The sequence below is a fragment of the Amaranthus tricolor genome, chromosome 4, assembly GCF_026212465.1.
Source record: "Amaranthus tricolor cultivar Red isolate AtriRed21 chromosome 4, ASM2621246v1, whole genome shotgun sequence".
NCBI lineage: Eukaryota > Viridiplantae > Streptophyta > Magnoliopsida > Caryophyllales > Amaranthaceae > Amaranthus > Amaranthus tricolor.
This window is the reverse complement of record NC_080050.1, coordinates 16162296-16187611: the sequence shown is the minus strand read 5'-3', so window position 1 is coordinate 16187611 and position 25316 is coordinate 16162296. Positions and strand designations below refer to the sequence as shown.

Genomic DNA, 25316 nt, shown 5'->3' with positions numbered 1-25316 from the left:
AAAAAAAATGCCCGACGCAGTGCCTGCTCAACTACGCGAGCACAGTACAGGAACCTACTCCACATCTCCGTGTACATGGACTGCTGAGCGAATGTCACTGAGTAGGAGCCCTGTGCCGGTCACACAGCTTGGGTTGGTCTCAACGGTGGGGGGGGGGGGGGAATGGCTTGTACAAACCCGAGCTGCCTGACTGTCCTCTCAGGCAAGTAGACCTCCACGATATCAAAACATGTGATACCACCTATATAGGTGGTGCGTGGGTGCTCGTTCAATAAATACCTACCATAACTCATCTACGGTGTCCACTCCACCTGCTTAGAAAGAAAATAAACATTAAGAACATAATATAAAATTATAATATTTAGTGTAATACTGTATGAGGTCATGTACAAAACCTACTGAGCTTACATATTGGCTTATGCGGCGACCACATCTCTGCCCTACTCTTGTTCGGCATGTCAGCTTGACGCGGATGGGGGCGGAAGGCTGGGAAGTACTCGTATACCCATGTCTTCAACAGTGTCAGACATCCAGCGTCAATGCACCCCAAGCAATGTCATCCTGATCAGCAGTGACAACAACAACAGGATGAGGCCTCATTCCGACTCTAGTATTATCCACTAGCAGGGTCGAACCCACTATAGCCATGTAGTATGTAGTAGCCTGAGTCTCCATGGACTGAGTACGGTGGCATAGCTGCAACAGTGCCCCAACATTAATGATGCCGCTGGTGAAGTGCCCTTTCGCACGCAGCTCCGACAATGGCTCCCCAAATAGATTGCCCAGGCCAAGCTGCCACTCAGAATCAGACGGTTCAACGGGGAGTGAACTGTCAATGCCAATTCCTAAGATGCGTTGCACGTCGTGCAATATTATGGTCATCTCCCCCCACGGCATGTGAAAGGTGTTGGTATCAGGCTGCCACCTTTCCACAAATGTCGTAATGAGAACGCCATCTATGTGCTGGTGCATTATATACGGCAGACGACCAAGAGGAGTGGCAGGTAACACCCTGTACAGTTCATCAGACATGTCCTGATGTCTGATGATTGCATCCAACGTCCTCTTCCTAGGACGACATTCCAGAATTGTAGGGGTGCGCTACGATCCCTCAAATATAAGTTTTGCTACGTGCCCACCGTGCCAACCGATCCCGCAATCAGTTTCATCGTCAATTGATCCGATCGTTTGACTGTGCAGGCTGCTCTGGCGCTGAAAGCGACTACGCACATGGTCTAGGGTTATTGAACGTTGGGCCTGACTATGTCTAATCGCCTCTTCTTGCCTTGATCGTCTCACAGATCCCGTAACCCCCCTCTCATGAGGATCCCATCTCAGTGAAGTCGGCCAAGAGCTATTCCCGCTCAATAACCCTCTAAAAAACCCTTTACCTTTTCCTTGATTTCCAGCCATTTACTACAATTTTCATATTTTTATTAAAATTAATAAAATATTAAATTAAGTTATATTCATTTTAATTACACCATCAATATTAATTTAATAAACATTTAAGATAATTTAATACAAACATTTACAATCATATAAATTATTAACAACCAAAATAATTCACAATTACAAACAAATCAACAATTATTATATTCATAAATATTTAAACAACTAAAATTTAATAAATTGATTAAACAAAATAAATAAATTCATTCGAAATTTAAAGAAAAATTAAAAATAATAAAACAAATAAGATTATTTTCAATCGACATTAAAAAAAAAAAAAAAAAACTAAATCCAGTCGCACTTTTTGTGCGACTAGATTGTTTTTTTTTTTATTTTTTTTTGTAAATTAAAAAACAACACTTACAACAATATAATCATGATATAATGCTTTCAACATTTATTAAACAATAATAACTTAAAAATTAAATTAATTAAACAAAAACAAATTAATTCGAAATTGAAAAAAAAGAAAAAAAATAATTCAAACCAGTCGCACTTTTTGTGCGACTGGTTTGAATTTTGTTTTCTTTATTTTTTCCGAATATAAATTCAAAAAATTTTTCTTATAAAAACATTATCATAATACAATATATTACAACATTTATTAAATAACAATAACTAAAAATATAAATTAATTCAACAAGACAAATTTATTCAAAATAAAAAAAAATAAAAAAAATAAAACACATAAAGTGCGACTCCACCTAGGTGCAGTCGCACTTTTTGTGCGACTGTGATGAACGACTTTTAATTTTTTTTTTTTTAAATTTCGAATGTAAATAATTACGAACATACCTCGAGTTTTTGTTAACGACTTCGATTCCAAAGCTTTAGCTCCGATTAATTTTATGTGAAGATTTGGGTTTTTTTGGAAGTGATAAGAGTGTTATTGAGGGAATTTGAAGTATTTTATAGAGATTTTAGGTGGAGTGGCAATTTCGTAAATTTTTTAAAGTCCAGGGGCAATTTCATAATTTCATTAAGGGGGTAGCGATAAAATGAAAATGGTGGCGAACTTTAAGAATCGGGTATTAAAAATTGTTATAAACAATAAAGAACATCGAAGATTTATCAAGTTTTATTAATTTGATTAGGTCCTCTTAGCTCAATGCCTCAATCAATACAAATAAAGGCATTACAACGAAAAGATATTAATGTCTGATGCATAAATGAGCACCAAGTCTTAGAGGAAGTAATGAAGCTCGAGCATGAACTTCAATCTTTTCCCAAACTAATGTACAAGTGAAACTTGATTTCCATTTTGCATTGTTAGAGAAAATAATTTCCTATGCCTATTATTTTTTTTAGAAAAAAATTTCATATAAACCGCCAGTGGCGAACGTATGTGAGGGCCTACGGGGTCACGTGCCCCTAAGTGTTTTTTTTTAAAAAAAATTTTAAATACGATTTGTTTATTGGTAAGAGTAAAAGTGTAAAATTAATACTGAATAGTTTTGATGATAAATACTCCCTCATATCAGTAATTTTGTCTTATTTATTTATTTTGTCTTATTTTTTTTATTAGGTCAGTTGATTTATTTTGTTCCACTTCTTTTTATGGCATGTCATATTTAAAATTTTAGCAAGTCTTGTATGTGACCGTCTCACCGTGAGACAAATCCATACAAGCAACCCATTAGTAAAAAAAACATTAAAAACAATGGAATTTAAATTAATACTTGTACAAGAACCAATTTTTTTTAAATAGTTTGGTATGACCCAATTAAGGTCATCTCACAGTAAGATGACATCAATATAAAACGTGCACTATAATAGATAATCTACTATTTATTTACAGCATAAATTAAATCAATTCAAATCGAATAAGAAATATGGTTTAAACTTTTCATAAATTGGTTTGAATTTGTTTAGAAATTTCCAAATTAAAATATCTTGGCTTGGATTAGGTTTTAGATCAGAGTTTACTAAAGATCTAAAACCGAGATTTTGAACCAACTTAAAATAAAATCTCATTTTCCCTTTAGCAGGCAATACCAAATAAAACTTAAGCACTCCTACAAACTTAGATAAGCTTTTAATCAACAATTCTTAGCGCCGGCAAAAGTTGACCCAACCTGAACCTAATCTAAAATAAGTGGGTTTGGGTTGAGACTTTTGACCCAATTAATTAAATGGGCCGACCCGACCTGATCTGTTTATTAAATGGGTTAGGTTTAGGTCAAAATTTTAAACCTGAAAAAAACCTGTATAACCCATTTAATTAAATGTGTTAATTACGAGTTAAATAAATAAATAAGTATAAGCTAAACTTAGTTCATTAACTATTTTCTTATTTTTCATAGTAAATACAAAATTTAAAAAAAAAAACATAAATTAAAGCCAAAAATATTAGATTTAATCAACGCTAAAAACCTTAAAACGAAAACAAAAAAATTATAAATGGGTTAAGTGGGTCGAAATCAGGTCAACCTGATCTGTTGCAGGTGGGGTCAAGGTTGTGATTTTCGACCCTATTAACTAAATGGGTTGGATTTAGGTCAAGGGTTTTCTGACCTATTTATATATGACCCAAACCCAATCCAACCTAATCTGTTTGACAAGCCTAACAATTCTAGTTTCATTTTTCATCCCTACTTTTGCTATACTATGACTTCTAATTTTTTAATATTTAATTTTAGTTTTCTAATTCGATTTGCAGTTAAGATTTATTTTTAAGGAGTAAATTTGGTTTGAATCGTACTTAAAAAGTTTAAACTGAATTAGTTTTGTTTGATTTAATTTGATTGTGACTAAATTAGATTTGTATTTGAATTGAAAAGCAAAAACCCGAGTTAAATTTGATTTGATTTATTTTACGAAAAAACCAGATCGAATTAATTCAGGTACCTTTATTCAATTTTTTACAAGAATGTGATACATGGTCAAGATGTGACGCCTAATATTTAATACAAATAATTCAAATACTGAGTTATGATCAAAATTATTATCTAATGATAAATATAGTTCAATATCAATTATTATTTGAACTTATTAAGTGGTGCTTGTTACGAGGTCAAAGGGCCCCAATCAAATGGGTCAAGACGACAAGCCCAAAATCCATAAAGGCTAACCAAGGCCTCAAACGACCCACTCTTAAGAGTGAAATTACTAAAATGTCTATGGGGCACCTAATTCAGGTCATTTATTATCCTATAAATACCTTTATTTATGAAAAAATCAGGTAAGCATTTACTATCCATAATCCTCTCAACTACTGACATTCAATTCTTGTTTCCTATTTCCGACCATTGACTTGTGCATCGGAGGGGTTTTTCGGAGTTAGCCCCCAGACAAATGACTCTCTGTTTGTTTTATAGGTCCCAGTCAGAACCCTCCTATTCACATTCGGACCCTCAAGTAGTTGAACCCCTTTCATCAACAGACCTTTCCCTCTCAATCAAGTTGACTAATTTCTTAGCAGATTCAGTGCTAATCATGAAAAATTAAACCAAAGTCCCAAAAAGTAGATAAGCAAAATTAAGGGAAATTATTAATGATACCCCTGTGTTTTTGCATTTTATCAATGGTACCCTTGTATTTTTTCAATTATCAACGGTACCCCCAACATTTAATACTAATTACAACCGTGACATTAATGACGTTTTTTCCGTTATTTAGCCGTTAAATTCTTTTAAAACCAAACCATGGTCACATTGGTTGACCTCATGGGGCGGGTCTGGCCAGACCCAGACCCGGACCCTTTTTTTTTTTGGATCCAGACCCAGATCCGGACCCTAAGGGTCCAAAATTTTCAGACCCGGACCCTACGGGTCTGACAGGGTCTAGGGTCCTTAATGGGTCCTTAATGGGTCTTATACAAAGCCTCTTTGATTTGTTAAAATTGAACCTTTTTCGAGTTTTCTTTGTATTTTTGTAAGCAACTTATTATCGTATTACTAATACTTGTTCGAGTCCATGAAATTCAAATACAAAATAATTACTAAAACGTAAAATTGTTCCACTGAGCTGTAGCATGTCATGAATATGACTTACCACATTCTGTAATGATTGAACATTAGATGTTCCAGAAGCCAATGCAAGAAGTCTAGATAGCTCCTTTCTCAAAATTGATGTATAAACACTCTTCTGCAAGGCTACAAGTGGTACCATCCTACATAATTCAGAACTGAAAGTAATTAGATTATATCCCGTCAACAAAATTGTTTGAAAAAGTTATCATATCTTGAACATTTCTGAACAAGAAGGATATGAAAATAGAGCAAAGCAGTCAGTGGAAGACCAACACTGTAATCTCAGTAAGAGGAGGCAACGCAAGGCTTATAAAAGTAAATAATTGAGAATGAGAATGGCCCACTCCCACGCCCATCCATTCATAATATCATAATTCAAAAATATAAAATTTAAAATTTAAAAGTTTAGGATCCGGGTTTTCACCTTAGGACCCGGACCCGGACCCGTAAAAAAAAATTTGGATCCAGACCCGGACCCGGATCCGACGGGTCTCAAAAATTAAGACCCAGACCCTTATAAAAGGGGCGGGTCCGGGGCGGATCCTACAGGGTCCTGGACCCATGACCATCCCTACCCATACCTGGTTGCTTCGTTCTTCATCATCATCAAGGACCTGTTATTCTTCCTCCATTACTGAAGCTCTAATTAATAATTATTATACTAGTGGTGCATTTAATATCATCTTCCTTGTAATTAACTAGGAGTTTAATATCAATATTTCTCGTTTGGGTTCTTTTCAATATCAATTTTTCTAATTTTGGGTTTTTTTTTCAATTAAGGAAGGTGAAATTTAGTTGTAATTTCACAAACATTTCAAAACCCCTCATGGTGATTTTTTTTTTTCTTTTTTTGCTATTGTTGTTAATTAAAGAGTTGAGGTTTTGAGTTTATTGATAAAATGAGAAAGAATTAGTGTGTTTGGGATGGTTAAGCTGCAAAAGATGCATATAAAAGATGTGAGACTTTTAATGGTGTTTATTTTTTTATTTTGCTCTTTCTAATGGATGCATATAAAGAGTATTAAAGAGGAAGCCGTGGGTGAACAGGAAGAGCAAAATCAAAAGGGAAGAAGAAAGGTTCTAGAAAACGGGAAAGAAAGATGGTGGGATGGTTTATAAGACAATAAAAAGTAATAGCTAAATTTCACAATAAACATATAAATAACGGCGAAATCATCATTAACGTCACGGTTATAATTGTATTAAATATTGGGGATATTATTAATAATCGAAAAAATACAAAAGTACCAATAATAAAGTACAAGAATACATATTTACTATTAATAATTTCCCCAAAATTAATAACTTAGTTGAAGCTTGAATTTCTTAAATAATTGATGAATTGGGGATTACATTTTTGCTCATCCTACACCAACCCCAAAAAATTCAACAAACTCTTATAATGATTCCCTCTGCTCTACTACACCAACCCACTTTCTCTTTGGCCACCAAAAGTTTGGTTTGGTAAGAACTAAGCCCTCTTCTTTCTCTCCCCTTCTCTCTTAAAAAGTTAAAATCCACCTAACTTTTTCAGCCAAGAAACAACGCGAAATTCAGAGATAAAGAGAAAGAATAATGGCTCAAGCTACTACCATCAACAATGGTGTCCAAACTGGTCAATTGCACCATACTCTACCCAAAGCCCACTTACCCAAATCTTCAAAAACTGTTAATTTTGGATCAAACTTGAGATTTTCTCCAAAGTTCATGTCTTTAACCAATAAAAGAGTTGGTGGGCAATCATCAATTGTTCCCAGGATTCAAGCTTCTGTTGCTGCTGCAGCTGAGAAGCCTTCATCTGTCCCAGAAATTGTGTTACAACCCATCAAAGAGATCTCTGGTACTGTTCAATTGCCTGGGTCAAAGTCTTTATCCAATCGAATCCTTCTTTTAGCTGCTTTGTCTGAGGTATTTATTTCTCAACTGGTAAAACTTTTTAATCTCTATTTGACATTGGAATTTATATTACATACTCCTTAAATTGGTAGTGTTGAGAATCGGAATGTAATTATTTGTTTTTCCATGTGAATTTAAATTTGATTAAATCCACTTCTTTTTTATGTTAAGTTGCAATGATGTTTGCTAAACGGTTATCATTGACAAGGATAAGTTCCCCTACTTCTGATCGTCTGATCCTCCCAACTTCGCGTTGGTAGAAACAATTAATGTTATCGGGTGTTGCAGTTTGAGAATTTGGGTGTTTTTGTTATGTTGGATGTATGTCTGGTGTTGTTTGTTGTAAATGGTCGAAAGTTGTTTTGATTATACTATCCATGCTAATTGGAACCGGAAGAGAGAGGGTTATTGGAGTAATTGAAAGGTTGGGAGATTGAGACAATGCATGCTAGGATCAATCACGAAGAACTTGAGATAGATGTTGAAGACTAAACCTTACCACTATTTGAATTCATTTTGTATTATTTGGATTATTAGTGACTTATGTTCACCAAGTAATCAAAACATGATTAAGAACATTGATCATTTTAGTTAGTGTTAGTAGAAGAGGACACAAGTACCATTTTTGTGATTGATTGTATGGGAATTAATAGTACATTGTACTATTCATAGTGTAATCTTTGACTTGTGAAGGTTTGGAGTGCAAGCATTAAGGGCCTAGGACTAAGGTAAGAGGCGCAGGAGGCCGTGGGACATGAAAAAGGAAAGTCAAGCAAGAAAAGTGCAATAACAGATTAGCAGAAGACTAACGTGTAGGCCGCTCAACCCACCACTCGGTCGAGCCGGGGTCGAGCCATGTTGCTGCTCCCCTTCTGTGCACGTCTGCTGCCAGCTGCTGGTTTCAAATTGTGGCTACCCCACTCTTTACATTTATTTTCCCTATAAATGCATTCGTCCTAGGCAATAGTTTATAGCACCAAATGTCTCATACTTATAGCTATCTTCTTTGCTTATGTTTACTCCCTAATTAGCTCCTCTCTTCCTTGCCCTAATCCTCCATTGTAATTCCTTCAAGTTTGCTACCCATTAATACTAATCCTAGGCTGATGGTGGATGCAGCCCAAGATTGGTGAACCACCTTAAATCTTTGTCTTGATTATTTCCGTATTATTGTCATTCATTACTCATACTTGCATATTTGGTTCCTATACTAAGACACAATATAAACCTTCATTTAAACTTCACTTTGCGATCCTTGAGTGAGGTTAATATCTCTCCTTTCATGTATCTGAAAAATTTACCCAACTATATGCATCCGTTTTTGCTAATAGTCTTTTTGGACTATCATGTTTTGTGATGCCCAAGAGGGCAATATTAGAGTGATAAATAGAATTATCAAAATATTTCTATTGTTAAGTAGTTTTAGAGGGTTTTGATTGGTCCTTCGACTATGGATTTACTCATCCTGGAGAAGATTGACTCAGGTTTTGCAATCTGAATATGATTTCATCATGGTATTGAATATGGTTCAAAAATATGGCTGTATAGCATCGGAAACGTTGTAAAGATTTTAACAAAATCGAATTGATATTTCTAGCATTGTAAAGTGTAAAACATCCGTGTTCCAGGCTATAATAGGGATTTCTCATGCTTTTGACCGATATTAAGGTGTTACGATAACCGTATCACTCCTGCAACTGTTACCGCATGTTTTCACTCTATTATGTGTTACTGATGTGCAAATTTTATTTAACCGCAAGCGCACGGTGTACGTGTAGTCGCGGGTCAAACACAAGGAAGTTAGGACAAGAAACTTGCTAATTTCAATATATTATATTGCTCAAAGAAAAAAACTTTGGTTGGTTGTTTAACTAACAAACTACAAATGGAATAAGAAATATGGATCAAACTATATGAAGAAGAGATTTAGGGTGTCGAGAATCCCCTAAAATCTTTTATGATCAAATTATCATTAGTGTCTACGTGATGTCGGATAAATTACGTGGTTAAGCATGATCTTGTTAATCTCAAACTCTCGCTCTATTGATTAACTATTAGATTTAGGCCCTACTAATTCAATTCTCACACGCTAGTTTTATTGAACGAATTAATAAGAATTTAACTAAAATTTACCCTAAAGTAAAGTTGATCCAAATCTCACACGCTAGTTCTATTGACTAGTCCAACAGAGCATATTTAATTTAGGGTTAATTGGCACAACTAACCACTTTAATCCTAGTTTCATAGACACATTCAAGAATCAAATCATACATGATATAGAGGTTCAAACCCTAATCCTTGAAAATGGATCTACTCACTAATCATAGTAAAAGCAATAAAAATAAACCCTAGGATGATACTAGACATGACTAAGAATGAAATAAATGACAAACTCAAGAAAACAATAATTAAATACCAAGAACACCACAATTAAATCAAAAAGCAATAATTGAAGAACAAACTAATTATTATTGAAGAAGGATTAATGACAAAAGTTAAAGTTCACTAAAGAAAGATTAAAACTAATACAAGGAATTAAAGACTAAGAAAGTTGAGTACTAGAGGAAACTTACAATACTTGAAGGAAGATTAATGATGAAAGACTAAATTAAAAATTGAAAACTAAATGTAAACTAAAGAGTAATTAAATCTAATGAAAAATGAAGGAGAGAAGAAGAACCCTAATCAGTCATTAGGGGCTTATTTATACCAATGAGGCCCACTAACCTTAAAAACCTAATAAAAAACGGCTGAAGAAATGAGATCGCGCTTGGAACATACAAATGCCGAGTTGGCTTAAACGAAAATGCATCCACCGCCGACTTGGCTGATGCTAATCGAAAATATGGGATTTCGTCAGTACCAACCGCCGAGTCGGCGGTACCTACTTTTGCATAAACGCTGAGTCGACTTTTGCTATTGGAAAAACTCATTTCTTTGCTTCATTTACCGCCGAGTCGGCGGTTCTCATGATTTCACCACAGCTGAGTTGGCTTCAGCTTTTGGAAAAATAGTAAATGTTTGCACTTAACGCCGACTCGATGTTTGCTTCACCATCTCTTAAGTCGAATCGACTTTTACTTCTGGAACCTTAATGTTTTTAAGACTTGATTTCTTGCTCTTTTACCTCACATGGCTTGATGCTATAGATGGTTTGATTCGATCTTTGAAACCTGTAAACATGGTTAGCCACAAAAACCCACAAAAATGACTCAAAAATACCATGATTCACTTATTTACCCACAAATTAGCCATGAAGTACCGAAATGGAACAAACACACCTAAAATGATCCTAAAATGCCATTAAACACCCAAAAGGAGCATATAAATGATGATAATAAGCGCAAATAATTGCACTTATCAGTTACAAGAGATTAGTGTTACATGAAGTGGATCCCATGTGATTTTGCTCTAGGTGGACAGTGTTTTTGCCGAATTTCGTAGCAGGATTTATAAAGAGATTGGATATTTGGGATTTGAATTTTTTAAAGAGTTTCGCTCTTTCCTCTGATTTGTTCACACAGTTTGCTGACTGTTTATTTGAACTTTTTATATGAGAAAAGGTTTACAGGTTTGCATATGTATTTATGTATATTTATGTATTTGCTTTGTGGTCAAATGTGCTGCATTTTGTAATGAAAACTCTGCCCGGGAATGGCAGGTTTACATGCCAAAGAAAGAGATTGTGTTCCACAACAGAAAATATCCCATTGGAACAACCTGCAATTTTTTTGGGAATGGTAATAAATCATTAAAATTGGAAATCTTCCGATTTTGTTTAAACCACGAGGATTTTGTTTAAAATTGGGAAAAAGCCTCTGGTGATTCATGCTACTATCCCAAGAGAGTATTAGAAGTCATTTATAGGCGCTGAAGTGAGCCAAGTATCACTGTAGGCTTCTTCTATTTCCATATTATAATGTAGCACCCAATTTTTCCTCCGCAATATGAGTATTTTTAAAGTCTTTCAGCAAGTAAACAAACATCACAATTCCTGATGCTTGCATAGTGATGGTAAATGTTATACTCTTTGTTCACTTATGAACCGCTAGATATTACTCCATATCGTTTGAAACCAGCAACCAAAGAAGCTTAAACAATGAGCAGCCTTATTCCTTGCAAACCGAATTGTCCCGGCAGTAAAGTCATACAATATCTCTTGGCAATGAGACGTTTCTGGATTTTAAATGCTGCCAGTCCACTAACTTACTGCAATGCAATACATCAATATTGAGCTAGTTTCGTATGGGAAAAAACCATAAAAATTGGAAAAGTTTGATGTATATGTTCTGTAATCCAACTTGATTAGTTTTATCACATAGAAGCTACATTGCAATTTCTATTATTATTTTGAGTTTGCATCTTAAGTCTTGTTTATCCTACGTGATTTTTACCATTTTCTTTTACTTGTTATTCGTTTCCTGAAGTTTTCAGCATCCTAACCAAAATCATGCTACAGGGCACAACATTGGTCGACAACTTGCTGTATAGTGATGATATTCGTTATATGCTGGACGCTCTCAGAACTCTTGGTTTAAAAGTGGAGGATGATAATACAGCCAAAAGGGCAGTTGTGGAGGGTTGTGGTGGTCTGTTTCCTGTTGGTAAAGATGGAAAGGAAGAAATTCAACTTTTCCTTGGAAATGCAGGAACAGCGATGCGCCCATTGACAGCTGCGGTTGCCGTTGCTGGAGGAAATTCAAGGTTTGTCCATTATATTTATTATGCGAGTGTAATTTTTGTAATATTACTTTTTTTTGTGTTGGTGTCAATCTTGAAGCTGCTAATGCAGAAGCCGTACCCCTGAAATTTTCTTATTTTGTATATATCAGTTGGTAATTGATGTAAGAGATTTTTCCGAGAGGAATAAAAATCAGAGGGGGGGAGTACCTATAAATTGTAACCTCAAGAATATTAAACTATTGTTCTATCACATTAACTTTTGATCAAAGCTGTACACTGTGTTTGTATAGTTTATAGAGCTAAAGGGATGGAGCGGAAGGGGAGAGAAGGAGAGGAGAAAAGAAGAAGATCCTCCATTTGAATACAAGTGTTTGAACGGAAGGGAGAAGGAGGAAACTTTACACAGTATGGAGATGAAGTTTTTGGATCAGAATCCGCTTGAGAATGAGAGTTAAGTCATGTGAAGGTCTATGAGAATGACTTCACCTGCTTAATTATTTTAAGCTCTCAACTTCTCATCCTCTTTACTTTGTCAAAACTATCATGTCTTCTTGTGATACTTGCTTACATAATCGATTCTTTTGTAAAGCGATTGCCTCTCCAAATCTCTCAACTTACGAAAATAATTCTTCCTTGAAGGTTGAAGAAATCCTTTCATTTTCTTTTCGCCTATTTCTCTACGTGAAGGGTTTTGTATCCCTCCATTTCCATGGCCTATAGTGTTAGATATACTCAAACATAAGCATCTCATGTTTTATGTGGGTTCTAATTGTTATTTTATATATGCATTTCTCAGGATTTTAAGTTAATTCAAACCAATCAAGACCAGAACTGGTTTTGAATTCTTCAACCTAGTCTGAACTTGTACATCTGAAACATACTAGTTGTAATTGAAATATACTCAACTGCTAGAGGACTCTCACCTTCATTGTGGGTTGCCACATAGCACGTATTGTCGATCCACCCATCCTCATTATTTGACTCATCAAATAAAGGATCCACTCGTGAAGCTCCTCCTACATAATAAACCATCTTCATCTCATTTGTATTCACGTAGTTTTCTTTTTTAATCCTACAAGTAAAAGGAGAATTGCGATTCAACTCTTGGACCTATTTTACAGGCAATCCATGAATACTTGGACAATCACGTTGGTAATGAACCATTGCTTGGCGCTTGAAACATTTGATTTCCTCAAAATCCTTTGCATCCCCCAACTTTTCTTCCTTTGCTTTCCACATTAAAGTAGGTGCCCAAACCTCCATAGACACAAACTTGGTTGTAGACTGCTGGGAATCAAAGGGTTACAAACAGAAAAAAAGAAGGAAGAACGATTCAGAGAATGTGGATTGCTATTATCACACAGTGATTGAGTATTACAAAACCCTTCTTTCGAGAGGAAGGTGCTCTCCCAGTGACACTATGTGTTTAATAAAAATTGCCTGCCTCCCCTTCTACCCCATTCTCTTATTATATAAACAGATCCATAACAAACTTTCTCAAGTATGCTCTTAACAAGGTAGCTAGGCTAACAAACTCTTAACAAACTTTCTTCTAGATTTACTATATTATCCCCTACCCTTAAAACTTTAATTATCTCCCAGGTTAGCAACAATTGGTGGCTTCAACCATCTTCTAGTGACTTCTTCTTGGGCCTTCTAGCATAGGTGAAACGGATATCTGTTTTGGGCTGGTTTCTTGCAATACCTCCTACCCACAGATTCACCTTGTCCTCAAGGTGGAAATTAGGATATCTAAGGTGGACTTCTTCAAAGGACTCCCAAGTAGCTTCAAAATCTTGCAAACCCTTCCAATGAATTAGGACTTCCATATTAGCTTGAGAATTACGCACCCCAAGCACAGCCCAAGGTTCCACCTCTAACACCAAGTCAGCAGTCAATTGGCTAGGAAGATTGGTCGGTTGATGCCCTGCTCCTAAGGCTTTCTTGAGCTGGGAGATGTGAAAGACGGGATGAATTTTGGACCCTGGGGGAAGTCTCAATTTATAGGCCACTTGACCAATCCTTTCTAGCACAGAGTACGGTCCATAGAACCGAGGTGAAAGTTTCTCATTAACACGCTTCACTAAGGACTGTTGTCGATACGGTTGTAGCTTCAAGTAAACCATATCGCCTACCTGAAAAGAACCCTCCCGTCGCTTCTTATTCTCATATTGCTGCATATACACTTGGGCTTGAACCAGATGAAATTTCAATTCATCCAAAATGGCATCACGTTCTTGCAATTGCGTCTCTACTGATGACACAGTAGTGTGGCCAGTGGAAAATCGAATCAAATGAGGGGGATCCCTGCCATATACGGGCTTGAAGGGGGTGTAATTAGTGGCGGTATGGAAAGAAGTGTTATACCAATATTCAGCCCACGGTAACCAGCGAGCCCATGTGTGCGGTTTATGATTCACAAAACATCTCAAATACGACTCTACGCCTTTGTTGACGACCTCAGTTTGGCCATCTGTCTGAGGGTGGTAAGCTGTACTGCGCAGCAGCTGAGTGCCTTGTGATTTGAATAGCTCCGACCAAAAGATACTCAGGAACACCTTGTCCCGATCTGAGACAATGGAGCCGGGTACTCCATGTAACCTCACCACCTCATATATAATTTTTGGGCCACGTTCTGAGCAGTATAGGGATGCTTAAGTGGAATGAAATGCCCGTTCTTGGTCAGTCTATCTACTACCACGAGTATAGTGTCCCAACTCAAGGACTTGGGTAATTTCTCAATGAAGTCCATAGAAATGTCCTCCCAAACCCGCTCAGGAACAGGTAATGGTTGGAGGAGTCCTAAGGGAGACAAGGTGGACAGCTTGTTTTGTTGACAGACATGACAGTGCTGCACATATTTTGCCACGTCTTTCCTCATCCCGAACCATAACCATTCCTCGGCCAAGCGCTGGTAGGTCTTGAGGTCACCAGTGTGCCCTCCTACCGCGGAATCATGGTATTCTTTGAGTAATTTAGAGGTGAGCTCACACTGCTTTGGTATTACTATCCTCCCTTTATATTTTAAAACCCCATTTTCCAGAGAAAACCATTTTGGTGTCCCTTCTCCCTTTTGAAACTGAGTTACCAATCGTTGCCACGTGGCGTCCTTTGCTATAAAAGCCTGCACATAATCCCATCGTAATCCACACGATACAACCAGAGCGCTATACGTAACCTTAGGGCTGTGTTGACGTGATAGCATCGGCCACTTTGTTCGTAGGACCTGGTTTGTAGTGAATTGCAAAAGTGTACCCCATCAGCTTACTGACCCATCTTTGGTATGCTTGCCCCACCTCTCTTTGTTCCAAGAGGAACTTAAGACTCCACTGATCAGTGCGGACAATGAAATGACGACCCAGCAAGTAATGCCTCCACTTCTCTACTGCAAAGACTATGGCCATGAGTTCTTTTTCATATATAGGTTTACCCCTATTGCGAATGCCCAGAATCTTGCTGTAATATGCAATGGGATGCCCAGCTTGTAGTAAAACAGCCCCTAATCCATGCCCGGATGCGTCTGTTTCAATCACAAAAGGAAGAGAAAAATTAGGTGCTGCTAAGATAGGAGCATTTACCATGGCCTTTTTAAGAGTGTTGAAGGCTGAAGTGGCTTCATCAGTCCACCCGAAATTCTCCTTGCGCAATTGATCAGTCAAAGGAAACGCGATTTGAGCATACCCCTTGATAAACTTGCGATAGTACCCTGTCAAGCCAAGGAATCCCCGCAGCTGCTTCAGATTCGAGGGGTAAGGCCAATCCAACATAGCCTGTATCTTGGACGAGTCCACTTCCACTCCGGCTGCCGAGATCACATGACCAAGATATGCCACCCTCTCTTTTCCCACTTCACATTTCTTGAAGTTAGCAAAGAGTTGTTGGTCTGAAAGAACCTGTAGAACTTGAGCTAAGTGTCTCTTGTGTGTCTCAATACAAGGGCTATATACCAGTATATCATCAAAGAACACGAGTACGAATTTACGTAGGAACGACTTGAATACGTCATTCATAAGAGATTCAAATGTGGCCGGAGCGTTAATTAGCCCAAAAGGCATGACCAAGAACTCGTAATGACCCTCATGGGTACGGAAAGCGGTCTTATGAACATCTGCGACCTTCACACGAATCTGATGGTAGCCAGATTTTAGGTCCATCTTGGTGAAGATGGCCGAACCCCCCAATTCATCAAGCAACTCATCAATGGCGGGTATGGGAAATTTATCTGGAACTGTTTCCTTGTTTAGGGCCCTGTAATCCGCAAAAACGCCATGACCCGTCTTTCTTCTTCACCAATAAAACCGGGCTAGAGTAGGCACTGGTGGAGGGTTGAATCACTCCTGCTCTGAGCATATCCGCCACAAGCTTTTCAATCTCATCCTTTTGTGTTTGCGGGTATCTGTATGGTCGGACGCTGACGGGGATTAGCTCCACTACGCAACACTATAGCGTGTTCAATAAGTCGTTGTGGAGGTAACCCTTCCGGAAGGTGAAACACATGCTTAAATTTCTGTATCAACGATAGGAACTCTTCCGGGATGGTTGGCTCATTTTCTCCCTTACCTTCCAACTGATTCCATTCCAGGAGGTATCCTTGCCTTTCCCTCTGCAGAGTTTTGATCATGGCCTTGAGAGATATTCCCGTTTTCCCCAGATAAGGATCACCCCTTAAGGTGATCATTGTACCTCCCAACTGAAATTTTAGTGTCTGTGTTTTCCAATTTGTTGAAATGGTCCCCAATTTCTCCAGCCATTGAATGCCCAAGATTACGTCTGAACTGCCCAAGGGAAGAATCAGAAATTCTTCCACGATTGTGACCCCCTGAAGGTCCAGCACGACACCTTTACATACCCCTTCCCCTTGCACTGTCTCACCAGTGCCTAAGGTTACCCCAAAACTCTTGTTTTCTGTTGGATTAAGACCAAGCTGCTGAGCTGCGGCCTTGGAGATGAAATTATGGGTTGCTCCTGGATCAATCATCACTACCACGTCCTTCTCATTTATGATACCAGCCAAACGCATTGTTTTTGGGCCGGTTAGTCCCATTACGGAGCTCAAGGAGACTTCTGGGGTCAAATTTGAGTTTGGATGGGTTATATAGGTTTCGTTAGCACTTACTTCCGCCACCGCAAACTCTCCTTCTTCTGCCGTTTCCTCCTCCTCATCTTCTTTCGTGAGTAAAACGCTCAACCCCTTGCGCTGACAACGATGGCTAACCGACCACTTCTCATCACAACGGAAGCATAGCCCTTGCTCCCTCTTTTGCTGAAGCTCTTTCTCGGAAAGCCGCCTCACCTCACCGGAATTTTTGTAGGGATTAAGGGTGTCTGGGTTGTTTTTGAAAGAGGGTGGGTTTGATTTTGGTTAGTAGGGTATGGGTATGCACGTGGGTTTGAGTTAGGGAGTCCCCACGTGGGCGGATTTAAATTCGGCTTGGGCCTTGGGCCCAACTTCCATTTCTCCTCAATTCTTAAAGATAGCTCCATAGCCTGATCCAATGTAATCGGATCTAAGATCCGAACCTCAATCCGGATTTCCTCCTTTAATCCCTTTATATATTGCCCTTTCGCTATCTCTTCTGGTACACCATCTATCGGAGCCAGTAGTTCAATGAAACGACGCTGGTACTCCGCTACTATTCCAGTCTGCTCATGAGCGAGCCACTGCTCGTGCAACGTGCCGGTGGCGGTAGATCTGAAACGCCGGAGGATTAGCCTTTTCAGTGCTTCCCAGGAAGGTACCGTATGACGCCGACGCTCCCATTGATACCACAGTAACGCATCTCCTTCTAGCGCCACAATGGCGGCTTCTAGTTGATCTTCTTCCCCCAATCGGTAAAAATGGAAGAACCGCTCCGCTCTGAGAATCCAACCATCCGGATTCGTACCGTCAAACAGAGGTAGGTCAAGCTTTCTCATTTTCCAGTTTGATTGACCTCCTGAGTGACCTCCTTCTCCACTTTCCGCCTGAGATTGAGAAGAAAATGGGTTATCCCATGTTGACGGCGAACCGTTCAACGTGGACTGCAGGTCTGATCGGATTTTTTCTTGGCCCGTGGCCAGCTGATTATTTAGGTCAGCTTTGAGTGTTGCCAATGCCGTAGTTATCTCCTGGGCTACACATGCCGGTAAGCCCGCCATCTCCTGTTCCAGCAAATCCAACCGTTGCCCGTGGTTTAACCTGGCCATCTATTTCTGGATCGATTTCGCTCTGATACCAATTTGCTGGGAATCAAAGGGTTACAAACAGAAAAAAAGAAGGAAGAACGATTCAGAGAATGTGGATTGCTATTATCACACAGTGATTGAGTATTACAAAACCCTTCTTTCGAGAGGAAGGTGTTCTCCCAGTGACACTATGTGTTTAATAAAAATTGCCTGCCTCCCCTTCTACCCCATTCTCTTATTATATAAACAGATCCATGACTAACTTTCTCAAGTATGCTCTTAACAAGGTAGCTAGGCTAACAAACTCTTAACAAACTTTCTTCTAGATTTACTATATTACCCCCTACCCTCAAAACTGTAATTATCTCCCAGGTTAGCAACAATTGGTGGCTTCAACCATCTTCTAGTGACTTCTTCTTGGGCCTTCTAGCATAGGTGAAACGAATATCTGTTTTGGGCTGGTTTCTTGCATAGACAACACGCCAATGTTTCTACCTCTAATAGAGATAGAATTTGTGTAAGCCTTGCTCTTCTTAGATCCTTATCTTTCATAGACCATTTTCATCTTGCACGTATCATCAAAAGACAAGTTGGTATGTATCTCAGGCTTCACGCACAGATTAACATCCTTCTCATCGTACCTCAATATGACAAGCCCTACCTCTCCAACTTCTACAAAGCTATAGATCTTCCATCCTGATGTAAGGAACTTCAACACACATATAAATGTTTTTTGAATTTAAATGTTCAAAGGAAAAAACCTTTCTTTCATGTGCATCTTCACGTCAACATAGCTATTAATCAACTTCTTTCCTCTTGTACTAGCTAATTCTCAATACCTTTAAGCCCACATGTAGCTTGCTTCTTGAGCTTGAGTTTAAAAAACTTGAAAATTTGATTTTCGGGCGAGAGTTCTTGTTGTTGTAAAAACACTCCAAACTTCTCTCCTATTCACGATAATCTTTTGGGTGTAAGGACATACTATCAAAATTTTCTACGTCATCTTGAAGCCATGATCATCCACCTAGCAATATGCTCAACTCTCGGTTCATGCTTATTCAACATCTGCGTGAATAGATTGATCAAGCTTGCCTTCTGCTCAAGAATAGTTGAGTATTTCTCTTGTAATACTCTCTTCTGTTTTTTTTTATTAATCCTACTATTTGCTAGCGACAATCTCACAAGAATATAAGAGGGGATTCTCATCTATTATAAGGCACTACTCTGTACCTAAGGAACTTGTGTGGGTGTCTTATTTTTCTCCTCTCCTCGTAGGATATAAAAGAGGTGTATTTGTGAATGATTCAACATAAACCAAAAGTATGTAGGCTCTTAGGTTATACCATCTCATTAATATATGATGAAATCTTACATATGCTCCTTCACATATATTTGTTTCTTTGGGGTCATTTATTCTAGCAGTCCATTGATATGGAATCCCTTAGTTATGGCATTATTGTACGTGCACTGCCTCAGGAGAATAGATGGATTGTTTATGCTTTTTCTGTATCTGATGGTAATACAAAGATTGCAACATTTGCTAGACCTTGCTGTTCGGATATAGAGTGAAATCTATCTGCCATTAATTTCCAAGGGGTTGAATGTAGCCTTATCCTTATTCGTGATAACAAAGAGATTGCTTTGAAGTCCTTACGTTTGAAAATCCTGGACTTCACTGAATTAATGTAATTTTCAGGATTTCTGTTATGTGCCATGAAATGGAATACTTAATTGATTATGTTTTGGGGATATATAAGCTGAAGAAGGCAGTTTCCCGGCTCCTATTAATGCTACCTACACTTCATATTATCCTTTCTGATATAGTATTTCTTTTATTTGCATGTGTCGATTAAGTTATGTGCTTGATGGAGTACCAAGAATGAGGGAGCGCCCCATTGGGGACCTGGTAGCAGGTCTAAAGCAACTTGGTTCAGATGTTGACTGTTTTCTTGGCACAAATTGCCCTCCTGTTCGGGTCAATGCTAAAGGAGGCCTTCCAGGGGGCAAGGTAATGTAATTAAACTTACTTTTTGTTTTGTTAGATTTTGTGTTTACTCCATCTAATTTGATGAATAATGATTCATACGTCAATTTCTTGGTAGTATTTCCTTTCCCTACCTAACTCTGACTTCTCTGATTGACCTTTTATGTGAGGTGGGGAATAGTGTTTTTTAAGTGAGGAAAAGAGAAACCCGGCGTATGAGCTTTAGCATGACAGAGTATGTATTTGATACTCAAACTGCAAATTAAGTTGGAATCAAGAATAAGTAGACTTATACAGTTTAAATCAGCAGAGGTGTCTGCTGTGTATATGTGTAATAGACTGTTATAGTTAGCAGGAATGCAGGAGATAAAATGAAGATGGTGTTGATGAAGCTTAACAGACAATTCAGAAAACAAAGTTTGAGTAGTAAGTAGACTTTTGAGAGGCGTGCTTCTCTCCCAAATGAGCTATAAGTTCTAACAAAAGTCTCAATACTAATCAGATAACTCTCTCACGGTCATCCCTTTATTTAGATTTCTTTGATTTCTTTTTTATGACTTACGCAACTTATTTCAGCCTCTTCCTTCATTCCACCTTCTAACTGAAATAAAATGCAATTCCTACCTTGTTTCCTTATGGCTTGTTCATTTTATTAAGGATTTAGTATTAAAGTCATTGTTGCTTTTGCATTGTTGTTTGTCTAAGATCTCAATGGCAAGTCCACATAAGTTATTTGTTGGTATATGCGAGGTTCTTAGGATCGGGATTCTACAGGATCGTTGAGGGGGTAGGATTGAAATAGGTAGAATTGGATCGTAGTATCGTGTCATTCTACAAATATGCATTAATGTGCTTTGGATTATTTGTTATCAATTATATTTGTTCTTTTGTTAAGTTTTAAGGTGTAATTAAAAACTTATTCGATTTCATTTATTAAGTTTTGAAAAAATACTTTAATAATCACTTTTAAACTGCAAATTAAAAAAAACTTGAATTTTATAGTGATGTTGATATTATTATTTTATATAATATTTATACATAATTGAAATCTTGATTATATAAAAATATTTTACGATTGAAACTACCCTTATAGGATCTATCGTTGGATTGTAGGATCGTAGAATCGTATTATAATCCTACCACCTAAATTCTTGAGCTAGTTCTACCACATTAAGATCCTACCTACGATCCGGGTTGATTGCCTATTTTTGGATTGTAGTATCGTAGAATCGTAGATCAAAATCGGGATTCTAATAACTATGGGTACATGTATAAAATAATTAGACAGTTGAACAATTCTCTTTTTCATGGTAAATAAAATCGTACGATACTTTAGTCGGGGGGTGGGTGGGGAGGGGCGCTTCGGATTTTGTACGGTAAGTATCCTGTGTGTTATATTATCCTTCAGTTATTTCATGTAGTTGCTTTTTTGGGTTTACTTTTTGCTCCGACTAGGATCATGTATGTTAATGTTTCTTCTCTTATTTTATTTAGTTGCTTTTTCGGGGTTACTTTTTTTTCGAGGGGCTACCGAATTGATAAGATAAGGGTCTTGTGTGTTAATATGCTCTTCACTTGGGGAAACTGTACTTCAGGTGTCTTCTTCACTCTTGGGAAAGTGAAAGTGTCTTTTGTCCTGATTAAGGAAGATTTATGAGAAATCTTTCCACATGCTTGGCACCAATTTGTTTTTATGTAGTAGAAGAAGAAATTATGTATAACATGCATACTCAGGATGTTAGTGAATATGAAATGAAGAAAGGAGGTAAAGTTGCATGCTGGAAACTTATAAAGAGATGATTCATTCAAAGCTTTTTGCTATAACCATGCTTACAAATTGATCATATTAGAACTACAATTTCAAAGTTTGTTGTTAATTAGAAGTTCTAGCGTAGTTGTGGTTTTCAATTTCACAGTCATGAAGTAAGAACCTCTCTAATTATCGATTCTTTTTGTAAACTGTTTGCAGGTCAAGCTCTCTGGATCAGTTAGTAGCCAATATTTAACTGCACTTCTCATGGCTACTCCTTTGGGTCTTGGAGACGTGGAGATTGAGATAGTTGATAAATTGATTTCTGTACCGTATGTTGAAATGACAATAAGGTTGATGGAACGCTTTGGAGTATCTGTTGAACATAGTGATAGTTGGGACAGGTTCTACATCCGAGGTGGTCAGAAATACGAGTAAGTCTCTCATCTTACGTTACATGTCCTTTTAACTTTACTTCATTAGTAGACTGAAAAGGTATGTAAATGCATCAGATCTCCTGGAAAGGCATATGTTGAGGGTGATGCTTCAAGTGCTAGCTACTTCCTAGCAGGAGCCGCCGTCACTGGTGGGACTGTGACTGTAAAGGGTTGTGGAACAAGCAGTTTACAGGTATGATGTTAACCCTTACCCTTCACATTGTTCTGCTGTCTGAAATATCAGCTGAATTCTAGAGAACCCTTTTGATTCTGGATGGGATAAGCACGACAATTTGACCGCAAAAGAATTGCAAAATTATTCTGCAAATAGAGCATCTCAAGCTGAGATCATATTGAGGTTTGTTGCAAACATAAACCTAATCAAATAATGAAAAACACAAATAACATCAAAGGATTTCTCGTCTTTATGATAAGACGCTCTATTATTCCTTCCCTATGGTAAATCAAAGACTTTTTCTGTCGGCAATCAGCTAATTTGAATTGTAGTGTAGCCTACACCTCATGTTCAGGTTTTGTTCATATACCAGATTTTATTGATTGGGATCTTATTTTTCCCCTGGATTTTGTCCAGGGTGATGTAAAATTTGCTGAAGTTCTTGAAAAGATGGGTTGCAAGGTCACCTGGACAGAGAATAGTGTAACTGTTACCGGACCACCCAGGGATTCATCTGGAAGAAAACATCTGCGTGCTATCGATGTCAACATGAACAAAATGCCAGATGTTGCTATGACTCTTGCAGTTGTTGCCTTGTATGCAGATGGGCCCACCGCCATCAGAGATGGTATGTTTAACTCTTTTCATTAAACTGTGGCTTATGTAGACTTTTTCAAATATTGATAATGACATTTAACGCCCCGTTTGGTTAGTGGTGGTGGTAATGGGAATGATTTATAGTGTAAAATTTCATTAAAAGTTTCATATCATTCCCATGGTAATGAAACTTTGATCACAAAAAAGTTTTTGTGTTTACAAATTTTCATTACTATCTAATACCATCTCTCTCAATGGTAATGCATTGGAATGAATTTTATGAAGAAAATGAGATGATTGAAGTTAGACAAGCATGGCCATTAAGGTAGTTAAGAGATTTTTCAACCAAAATTATACTAGTTTTTCATTCCCATTACACCATTTATTATCACCTACCAAACGGGTGTGTCATAAGAAAATTGGAATTTGGATTTGTTTTGGTTTTGGAATATTCAAACAGCGAGAAAGATGTTTTTTTGTGCTCTAATAGTGGTTAAACTATCACTGTCCTTGATGGGAAATTATGATTTTTGCTGTCCCCAATGTTTTTATAGGCATGTCTTGATACAATTAATTGAGGGACCACTTTGCACCATTGAGTTTCTCATAGTCATCACCATTTCTAAATAAATGAAATTTAGTATGTTGTAGACTTGTAATGAAATGATATTAAATTATGACCAAAATTAACGGGCTTAAGGGGGTGCTTGGGAAATGACCGCTGATTGAAATTGCTGATTTTATTAACTGGTTGACCTGCTGATTTTGAACACTCTGTTCAGAGTAGCTTGTTTAAAAATAGCTTATTCAGAACAATAAGTTTTTTCAACCAACTAATTACCAAACACTAGCATTAGATGGTTTGACTAACTAACCTTTATTTGTGCCAAAAGCTAAGATGGTCCAATAAGCTATTTTGCCAAACACCTCTAAAAAGAAAAACCTCAGGAGGTGGTTGGGGCATTAATTGAAACCCATCTTCGGCAGTGTAAAGATAAGATGAAAATGATCCAGTCTCAAGGATAAATGTCGAGATATTCTTGCCATAGATTATATAAAGTGGTGTTTAGGGTTTTCTTAAATAAAGGTGTTTAGTTCGGAGGAAAACTGTTTTCTCCATATTCCCTTATTGGCTTGACAATGGATTTAAATTGAAAAATTACGGTTGAAAAGAATTTTTACTTCCATTATAAGCATATACATTTATTATTGGATGAAAATCAAATATCATTCACTTTCACTCTCCATCTCCCTCGTTAGCAATCTCGCTTTCCATCAAACCAAACAAAAGAAAAGTAATAATCGTTAACGTTTAATTGGAAAATTATTTCTCATGGAAAATGTTCTTCGTCAGACCAAAAACCTTCGGAATGAGGAAGCATTATGGAATAAAGAACCTTGTGCTTGGATTATTTTATTTGTCTATGAGATGGTTTTGTCTAGAGTTTACTTGCATATTTATTAACTGAACACGCCTCTTTTGCAATCGAAGAAAGAAAAAAGAATTATTTCCCCTTTAAGCATACCCAAAACATCGACGCAAAATACATGTCAATATGTGTAATGATTTTGTTATGTGAATAAATAGTGGCTAGCTGGAGAGTGAAGGAAACCGAACGGATGATTGCCATTTGCACAGAGCTGAGAAAGGTTAGCAACCTTTTACATTCTTGAAGGTTGTAAATTGTTCTCGACTATAATATATTCAATGTATAACTGATGTTCATTTGCATTCGTATCAATACTTCCAGCTTGGGGCAACAGTTGAGGAAGGATCTGATTACTGTGTGATCACTCCGCCTGAAAAGCTAAATCCTACCGCCATCGAAACTTATGACGATCACCGAATGGCCATGGCATTCTCTCTTGCTGCCTGTGCAGATGTTCCCGTCACTATCCTTGATCCGGGATGTACACGTAAAACCTTCCCGGATTACTTTGATGTTTTAGAAAAGTTTGCCAAACATTGAGTAGCCATATATGGGATCTATAAATTGTACGCGGAAGGTTTTGATTTGAGACTAATAGTAGATAACAAGGCTATAAACTCGCATTCTGCTTGAGTAATTATGAAATTCTTTGTATTATGTTTGTAAGATTTTAAGTAGCTTATAAATTACAATGTACTAAAGTCTTGAAATAAGTTATGTATGGATTATGATTTATGATGCTGAAATCAATGAGAAATGCACACTTGAAAGCCTTG

The 25316-nt window shown here is 37.4% G+C and overlaps 2 protein-coding genes across 2 annotated transcripts in view; one reads left to right on the top strand and one right to left on the bottom strand.

The window, feature by feature from the left end:
* Nucleotides 1–6444, bottom strand: LOC130811496 (protein MAIN-LIKE 1-like). Its single transcript, XM_057677816.1, has 4 exons — nt 6005–6444; nt 5446–5563; nt 409–1416; nt 1–311 (listed from the first exon to the last, which is right to left on the bottom strand). Exon 3 carries the CDS (start codon nt 1030–1032, stop codon nt 523–525), a length of 510 nt encoding a protein of 169 aa, XP_057533799.1. The 5' UTR covers nt 1033–1416; nt 5446–5563; nt 6005–6444; the 3' UTR covers nt 1–311; nt 409–522.
* Nucleotides 6445–6794: 350 nt separating this feature from the next.
* Nucleotides 6795–25316, top strand: part of LOC130811495 (3-phosphoshikimate 1-carboxyvinyltransferase 2) — an 18530-nt gene continuing 8 nt past the window's right edge. Inside the window, exons 1-8 of the mRNA XM_057677815.1 lie at nt 6795–7331; nt 11779–12023; nt 20022–20175; nt 22121–22335; nt 22414–22531; nt 22931–23141; nt 24699–24760; nt 24862–25316. The exon at nt 24862–25316 is cut by the window's right edge and continues 8 nt beyond it. Coding sequence (XP_057533798.1) covers nt 6999–7331; nt 11779–12023; nt 20022–20175; nt 22121–22335; nt 22414–22531; nt 22931–23141; nt 24699–24760; nt 24862–25080 — 1557 coding nt within the window. The 5' untranslated portion in view covers nt 6795–6998 and the 3' untranslated portion in view covers nt 25081–25316. The remainder of the gene's footprint in view (nt 7332–11778; nt 12024–20021; nt 20176–22120; nt 22336–22413; nt 22532–22930; nt 23142–24698; nt 24761–24861) is intronic.

Bases quoted from the DNA above. Each gene is read 5' to 3' on its own strand.
- LOC130811496 (XM_057677816.1), bottom strand. From the start codon at position 1,032: ATGTCTGATGAACTGTACAGGGTGTTACCTGCCACTCCTCTTGGTCGT.